Raw genomic sequence first — 8,276 nt, 5'->3', positions numbered from 1 at the left:
TGAGATGGGTGGTGCACACGAGTGCTCAGCACCTTTGTTTTAAGGCCTGTGTGCAAGTGGGCACCAGTTTAGCCCTGATTGAGTGGGGAGAGCGCCCCCTGCTGAGCCCCTGCGCTACAGCACCACTTAGCCTGGCACTGGGGTATTGGGGTCAGCTCTGGGGCAAGGGAAGAGCGCCCCCTACTGTAGGGATCATGTAACCTCATGGGTCATTAGAGGAACAACAATGGGAAGCGGAGCCCTATTCCCCCAAAGGGGCCCATGAATCCTTGAGCAGGGATTTTTCAGGGGGCCTGCTGCCCTCAAGTTGCAGGTTCCCCAGAGCCCTAGTTAGGCCGACTTGGCTGCTGAAATCCCCCCCGTGCTGACCCCAAGGATGCAGGAGCCTGAGTACGTCAGAGGCCTGGGCTGCACAGAGCCAGGAGGGCTGGGCTTAAAGCCTTTGCCAGTAACAGAGAGGTAGCCCTGTTAGTCTGATCTTGCTAAAACAAAAGGAAAAACTATGTAGCTCTTTAAAGACTAACGAGATGGTTTACTAGGTGATGAGCCCTCACTTATTCAATCATCTGGTTTGTCTTTAAAGTGCTACATAGTTTTTCCTTTTGTTTTAGCCTTTCCCAGGGGTTCCCCGATCTGGGAAGTTAATGGGTTAAACCCCACCCCTCTCCCAAGCCCTGCCTGGACCAGAAGCGGGGACTGCAATAGTGCCTGGACCTTCCTGTCCCACCCCCTCTACATCCTGGCTCAGTCACCACGTGCATGTCCACAGACTCCCCAGGTGAGCAGCCCTGCACAGAGAGCAGCCAGAGGCGGCTCCAGGGGGAGGGAGAGAAACAGCCACAGAGGCAGGAAATTGCTGCCTGGAGGCTGGAAAGCAGCGGCTGGGATTGAGAAGCGGAGTTGGGGGAGTTTGCGGGGTCTGGGGCAGCTCCGAGCCAGAGCTCTCTGCCTGGAAACCCCAGACGAGCTGTGAGCTGGGCCTGCCCTTTGTGCCTAGGATGCATGGCCTCCCCTCCCCCAGGTAATGCTCCTTTGTTATGTCCTTCGCCCAGGCTCTGCTCCGTCCTGGCTGCGGTTCGGCCAGGCTGGGCAGGACATGATCTCAGACGAGATGGACTCCCCCAGGCCCAGGCTGGAGCACCTGACGTGTGTCTCCCACGAGGAGCTCCCAGGATCCTGGAGCGAGCTGTCCCAGGAGCCCCGAGAGCCATGGGAAAGGGGTACCAAGCAGGGTGGTCGGGGTGGCACCATCGGGCTAAGCCCTATGCCAGGGGGGCAGCCCTGCAAGGGGGGAGCGGGTGCCGGGGGCTAAGCATGACCCCAGCATATGGGGGCAGATACTTGCATTGGGACCCCCACATAATACAGTTTTCGCATGCCCCCCCCCTCTTCCCAGGCCAGCTGCTGCCCCAGATATCCGAGGAGGAGAGCAGTGTCGAGCAGGAGTCAGCAGCCCGCATGGTCAGCTTCCAGGTGGGCTGTGTGGTCACCCCATCCACATGACAGAGGGGTGCAGCCCAGCTCTCTCCTGGGGGATGTTAGCTGGCTCCTCCCTGAGGCTTGGAGGGGTCATTCAAAAGCCCCCTGGTCCTCTCTTGCTGGTCCTTGACTTTGTCCTGAACAGCAGCAGCAGGGGGTAGGTTCCTGAGTCTTTGAAATCTGCGCAGAGAGGGGGGGATTCGGGCCTGTTTTGGCAGCAGGGAGCATTCTGGGGAAGATCATCTGGTCAGCTTCCCGCTTTAAACTCCTTCCCTCCGGTCCTTGCTCCCATCCCTCCCTCCCCTTTCTGCTCCACCCGCCTTTTCCTCCTCCCTCTGACACGCCAGCCTCACCCCCGCCTGCCCCCTGGGGTACGTCTAGACTACGGGCTTCTGTCGACAAAGCAAGCCGCTCTGTCGACGTGAGAGTGGAGACGCAAAGGACAGCGTCGATGCAATAACGCCGTCTGTCGACAGAACTCTGTCACCAAAAGGCGTCATTCCTCATAGAATGAGGTTTACCGCTGTCGACGTTATGTCGACAGAACTCGGCGGCAGTGGAGACGCAGGTATAGTTTTGTCGACAAAAGGCCACGTTTGTTGACAAAACCCTGTAGTCTAGACACACCCTTGGTGTCGGATGGGACTGTGGCGTCTCTCGTGGTTCCAGGTGCCGGTGGCCTTCGAGGAGGTGGCCGTGTGGTTCTCCCGGGAGGAATGGGTGCTGCTGGATGAAGGGCAGAGGCAGCTCTACAGGGACGTCATGCAGGAGAATTACCAGACCCTGCTCTCGCTGGGTGAGGAGCAGCTGCCCCTTGGGGATCAGGAGCCGACGGTTGTGGGGTCTCAGAAGTGCCCTGGGCTGTTTTCTGGCCCATCAGATAAGTTCTTTGTTATTTTTCTCATCTGCCTGAGTCATCCAGCTCCCCTGTGTGTGGGGACCCCTGACTCCGCAACAGGGGTGCAGCCCTGTCCCCAGGCACCTTTTTGTCCCAAAGGAACACTTCCTGCCTCCTTGCATCCTGCACCCCACCCCACAGAGAACAGGGCTAGGGTTCGAACCGGGGCCCGTTCTCTGTACCAAACCCTGGGATGAGATTTGACCGAGCGCCATCTCATCTGTTTCCATCTTGGCCAGCAGGAGTCTCCGTCCCTGACCCAGCTGTGATCTCCTGGATGGAGCGCGGGGAAGAGCCGTGGGTCCCGGGTCTGCAGGGCTCCAAGGGAAGGGAGCTCCGGGGAGGTGCCCAGACAAGTAAGGAATGAGTGGCACCGGCTCGCAAACCATTGGGGAGAGGAGGGTAACGCTGGGAACGCCCACCCGGTTCTGTCTCCGTTACTGTGGCAACGCCTACGGGCCCAGTTCAGGATCCAGGCCCTGCTGAGCCAGGTGCCGCACAAACCCAAGACAGACGCGGGGCCTGCCTCGAGGACGCCCCCTGAATGCCAGAGGACGGGCGAAGGGTGGGGTGACCAGGGTCAGGCGGATATCTCTAGACGTGTTAGAGCAGAGGTGGGGAACCTTTTTTGGGTCGGGGGCCACTGACCGACATTAAAATCGGTCTGGGGCCACTCAAAAATGAGATGGAAAAAAAGCCCAAACCAAAAAACCTCACTGAGGTGGCCCCTGACAGCGAAGCAGAAAGACACATTTCCCTCACACACCAGAGCCTGGGGAGGGAGGGAGGGAGGGGTGCAGGCTCTAGGGTGGGGCCAGAAATGAGGGGTTCGGTGTGTGGGAGGGGACTGCTAGGAAGCAGGCTTGGAATGTGGGGGGTTGGTGGGTCTGGGAAGCTTGTAAGGTGCAGGAGCAGAGTGGGGGTGCAGCAGCGGACTGGGGGTGAGGGGGCTGCAAGGCTGGAGTGCCAGCACCAGCTACCCCGGGGGGAGGGGTGGGGGGAAGAGCCCAGAGCTTCAGGGGCTGGATCCAGGATCTGGCCCCCAGCCATAGGCTCCCCAGCCCTGTGTTAAACCCTAACAATGCAGGCTCAGATCCCCAGCTGGTGTAAATGAATTGGTGTGTATGGGATGATGCTAATTTAATTAGCAGTTTGACTCCAGCTGGGAAGCTGGGCTCACTGACTCCAGTGGAGCTACAGCCCATATGTACTCTGAGTTGGGGTCCGGCCCATTCTCTTCCCTGCATTGGAGTCAGCTCTGACCACATGGGAATTACCCCTTGCTAAGCCTCCTTCCCTCCCTTCACTGCAGCGCCCCCTGCTGATCAGTGCTGAGACAGAGTCTCTGTACTTGCTGCAGGAGCCTTTAGATCAGTGTTTCCCAGTTTCATTTGGCCACGGAGCCCTTTTAAACTCAAAATAATTTTGCGGAACCCCTCATAACAGTCTTAGATATGGAGCTGAAAAAGCAGACCACAAATAAGTCAGGATAATAATAAACAAATGCTAAACAAGGTCATGAGATCTACAATTAGTTTAATTGCACATAATTAAAAACAAAAATCACATTTCATGTGTACAAAATATTATTTTTTTAATTGTAAAATGTTATTGTAATGGAATTTTCTCACGGAACCCTTATGTTCACTTCGAGGAACCCCTGGGTTCCGTGGAATACCATTTGGGAAACACTGCTTTAGATCCAGGTCACAGCCACGGTCCTGTCTAGCTGTAGCCATGTCCGGCTTCTTGAAGGAGGGGTTCCTGTGAGATGAGCCTGTTTCTGATCCCAGTGGAGGTGTCGAGCCACGTGGTCAGACCTGGGCTGGATTCTGTCTCTTCCAGCAGGTGCCGGGAGGCAAAGCCCTCAACAGGAAAGGCTGGCAGGAGTGGAGCTCCACAGAACAGCTGAGAGGCCAGAGGGAGAAGAGGCCTCTGATGGGGTGCGATGGCAGCTGGGGAAGCCACCTCGGCAGGAAAGACCCGTGGCCGGTGGTCACCCACGGGCAAGAGAGGGACCCATCCTCTGTGGGGATTGCGGGAAAAGCTTCAGGAAGAGATCGGTGCTCGTCATACACCGGCGCTCCCACACAGGAGAGCGGCCCTACCAGTGCCTGGACTGTGGGAGGCGCTTCACCCTCCGCGCCAACCTCCTGCGCCACCAGCTCATCCACAGCGGGGCCCGGCCCTACCCCTGCGCCGAGTGCGGGAAGAGCTTCCGCCACAAGGAGCACCTGACCCGCCACGTCCGCGGCCACGCCGGGCTCAAGCCTCACGTCTGCGCCCAGTGCGGGGCGGCCTACAGCACCCGCACCAGCCTGCTGCGGCACCAGGGCGGCCACACCGGGGAGCTGCCCTACAAGTGCACGGCGTGCGGCCGGCGCTTCGGGGAGATCACCGGGCTGGTGGCGCACCTGGTGGCGCACTCCGGGGTGCGGGCCCACAAGTGCCCCAAGTGTGGGAAGAGCTTCCGGCACGGCTACTCGCTGATGGAGCACCGGCGGGTGCACACCGGGGAGAAGCCCCACGTCTGCCCCCTGTGCGGGAAGGGCTTCATGTACCACTCCAGCTTCAGCAAGCACCAGCGCGTCCACAGCAGTGAGTGGCCCAAGGCCTGCAGGGAGCGCCGCAAAGGGTTCAACCAGCGGTCGTCCCCGCTGCAGCACCAGCGCACCCACCGGGGCGAGAGACCCTACCCCTGTCCCCAGTGTGGCAAAAGCTTCAGCCAGCGCTCAGCCCTGACCGTCCATCAGCGGCTGCACACCGGAGAGCGGCCCTACAGCTGCACCCACTGCAGCAAGACCTTCAGCGACAGTTCGGCGCTGGGCCACCACCGGCGCACCCACACCAGCGAGACCCCCCACTGCTGCGGGGACTGCGGGAAGGGCTTTAAGGACCGCAGGGCACTCACGCGGCACCGGCGCACCCACACTGGGGAGCGGCCTTACCCCTGCCCCCAGTGTGACAAGCGCTTCAAGCAGAGTTCGACGCTGGTTCAGCACCGGCGGATCCACATGGAGAAGCGGCCCTATGTTTGCCCTCACTGTGGGAGGGGGTTCTACCAGAGCACGGGCCTGACCCGCCATCAGAGGACTCATGCCAAGGAGAGGGGCCTGCAGACGTGTCCACAGCCAGCCGCCTCCACAGAGACCCCTTCGTCCAGGCCCGGGGTGTGGAGTAGGGGCAGCATGGCTGTCTCAGGGGACGTGGCACGCCCAGCCAGGCCTGCAGGGAAAATGAAGCTGTAGCGATAGAGCCACAGAAATGGAGGACTTGAAAGGACCTCGAGAGGCCATTGATTCCAGCCCCCTTTGCTGGGACAGGACCAAGTAATCTTAGGCTACCCCCGAGAGGCATTTGTCCAACCTGTTCTTAAAAACCTCCAGAGACAGGGATTCCACAGTCTCCTCCCTGGTCCAGAGCTTCCCTTCTCTTGGAGTTAGAAAGTTTTCCCTAATAGCTCAGCTACCTCTCCCTGGCTGCAGAGTAAGTCCATTTCTCTCTGTTCTTCCTTCAGTGGACAGGGAAAACAATTGATCTCCATCCCCTTTATAACAGCCCTGAACATATTTAAAAGCAATCAGCTCCTCCCTCCTCTACCCCCACAACAGTCTTCTTTTCCCTAAACGCGCCTAGTTTGTTTAAACAACAAAGGAATCCTGGGGTACCGTAAAGACTAAGGCTATGTCTAGCTCCTTGAATTTGTCACTAGGAGGCAGGTTTTCTAATCCTTTAATCCCGTGGTCACCAACCAGTAGATCGTGATCTACCGGTAGATCTTGGAGGCTCTAAAAGTAGCACTTGAGCCCTCTCTGAACTGCGCACCTGCGCAGTACATTTACATTAGATTTCCTCATTTGAGGAGCAGCTACTCACCGAGCAACAGCACAGGTGAGTAGCTGCGAGAAATGGTGGGAATTTTTTTTTAAAGTAGCAGTATAAGGATTGGGGATAGCAAGTGATGGAGAGGAGTTGAATAGAGAGGGTGGGGCTTCAAGGAAGGGGCGAGGCGGTAGATCTTGGCTTGGTCTGTCATTTAAAAAGTGATCTTGGGTGTAAAAAGGTTGGAGACCACTGCTTTAATCATTCTTGTGGCTCTTTTCTGACTCTTCTCCAATTTATCCGCCCCCTTCTTGAAATGGGAAAACCAGACCTGGGCATGTGATTCCAGCAGTGGCCACATCTGTGCCAAATACAGAAGTGAAATCACCTCTTTATTCCTAGGTGAGGTTCCCCTGTTTATGCACCACCCGGGTCTTCTGGCCACAACATGACACTCCTACTCAGCTGATTACACAGAAAATGGGTCAATATTCTTCAAACCCAAACCCGCCATCCTACACCTCTTACCTAGCCAGGGGTTGGCTTCAGAATCTTTGGTCTTCCTTTGCTCCTGGACAGGAAGGGTCTCAAGATCACTTAGGCCAGTGGTTTTCAGCCTGGGGTCCGTGGACCGCTTGGGGCCTGCAGAGTCTGTCTAAGTAGTCTGTGAAAGGTGATCATGAAGATGAAATTTCAGAGCCCAGAAAAGGCGTTTCTGTTTTCATGTGCAATCCAAAGTATGCGAATACCCCCACCTACAGGTCCCAATGCAGAACTGTCATTACCATAGGATTGTCCAGGGTAGCACCTTTCTCACGCTGTGTCAAATGCTGGGCCCAGCATGTGCACCATTTATAGCCGAATTCAGTCAGCTTTCAGTCTAAGACTTCTGTGGAAGGGATCTATGGGTCACAGGTTGAATTTTCAAGGGGGCTCGCATTTCCACTGGAAAATGTTTAGCAATCTGCAAATGAGAGAGGTTGAAAACCACTGGCTTAGGCATTCTCTTTCCTCAGCACTTGTCCGAGTTCCCTGGGGTCATCTTCTAGCTGCAAGATATTCCATGAGATAGCTGCAGAATACCCTACAGCAAAATGGGGGTCCCCAAGCTCTGTTGGGAGGGGGCTATGCAGTGCCCAGCACAATGGGGCCGGTAGACTCTACTGCAAAACATGTAATAATAAATTTGGACTTCTCTCCACTAGAAATCAGATTAACAAAGACCCAGTCTGTCTTTTCTTAGTTTGCTTTGGTTCTGATGGTTTCATATTTCCCATGGATACCAAGGCCGCCTCATATAGTTATCCATCTAATCAAGCCATCCATCCATTCGCACCCAGCCTGTAGAGGCCGTCCGCTGACCCCGAGGGGGGAAGAGCCCCTCCCTGAGCCTTGGTGGGCTGCACCTGGCCCTAAGGACTCACCTGACTGGAAGCCAGGAAGCGGGGTCAGGGATATAAAAGGCCTGCCAGAGGGGCCAGTCAAGCCCCAGCACCCAGAGAAGCCAGAAGCCTCCCCCATGCACCCAAATGAGGAGCTAGACCCCGGACACGTGGAGGACTGGTCCGGGCTGCCGGGCGACTGCCTGGAGGGTCTGCTTACCTGGCCAGAGGTTCCAGAATGACAGTGCCCAGAGGACCTGCACTGGACCTAGGTAAACCCCAAGGGGGAGAAAGGAGAGAACCCAGGGGTATCCGACCTCCATTGGCGGAGCTAGAACCAGGTCAGCGTGTTGCAGAAGGGATCCCCGCTGACTCAGCAGCAGACCCCTCTGCTGCTGCTAGAGCCCTGGGTGTGCTGGGTGTGTGCAGGGGCAAGCCCCCGTCTTCAACCCCAATTGCCCCTGGCCAGGGGGCTGAGCACAGCTGGGCACAGAGGAGATGCAGCAAGAACTGCCACAAGCGGAAGCCCCAGGGAGGGAGAGAGACAGCAGCAAGGGCAGGAAATCGGTACGTGGAGGAAGTAGCTGCCGTGAGGAGGGCTTCGTTGCCTGCGCTGCGTCTGAGCCCAGAGAGAGACACCCCAGCCAGCTGCAGGGCAGGGTGTCTCTGCAGGTGAGCCTCGCAGGGTCCCCCCC

General features: G+C 57.3%; 1 protein-coding gene across 9 annotated transcripts; it reads left to right on the top strand.

The window, feature by feature from the left end:
- The first annotated feature begins 656 nt into the window (after positions 1 to 656).
- LOC102447281 (uncharacterized) lies at positions 657 to 7,961 on the top strand. 9 transcript variants are annotated; one of them, XM_075928961.1, is made up of 6 exons: positions 701 to 778; positions 1,053 to 1,220; positions 1,397 to 1,473; positions 2,149 to 2,275; positions 2,617 to 2,733; positions 4,223 to 7,961. In XM_075928961.1, the coding sequence occupies exons 1-6, from the start codon at positions 760 to 762 to the stop codon at positions 5,623 to 5,625; spliced, it is 1,911 nt and encodes a 636-aa protein (XP_075785076.1). In that variant the 5' UTR covers positions 701 to 759; the 3' UTR covers positions 5,626 to 7,961. The 9 variants fall into 9 exon arrangements, with proteins under 9 accessions (XP_075785080.1, XP_075785076.1, XP_075785081.1 ...); XM_075928965.1 differs by lacking the exon at positions 1,053 to 1,220 and having other exon boundaries at positions 657 to 778; XM_075928966.1 differs by lacking the exons at positions 701 to 778; positions 1,053 to 1,220 and adding an exon at positions 787 to 1,021.
- Positions 7,962 to 8,276: the final 315 nt, after the last annotated feature.

The sequence above is a fragment of the Pelodiscus sinensis genome, chromosome 4, assembly GCF_049634645.1.
Source record: "Pelodiscus sinensis isolate JC-2024 chromosome 4, ASM4963464v1, whole genome shotgun sequence".
Lineage (NCBI taxonomy): Eukaryota > Metazoa > Chordata > Testudines > Trionychidae > Pelodiscus > Pelodiscus sinensis.
The sequence above is the reverse complement of the archived record's forward strand: the minus strand, read 5'-3'. Positions and strand labels throughout refer to the sequence as shown.

What these genes read in the sequence shown, in the direction of transcription:
- LOC102447281 (XM_075928961.1), top strand. An exon ending in CCGAGAGCCATGGGAAAGGG is followed by an intron (nt 1,221 to 1,396) that starts GTACCAAGCAGG and finishes CCCTCTTCCCAG; the next exon opens with GCCAGCTGCTGCCCCAGATA. An exon ending in CCGGGGAGGTGCCCAGACAA is followed by an intron (nt 2,734 to 4,222) that starts GTAAGGAATGAG and finishes TGTCTCTTCCAG; the next exon opens with CAGGTGCCGGGAGGCAAAGC.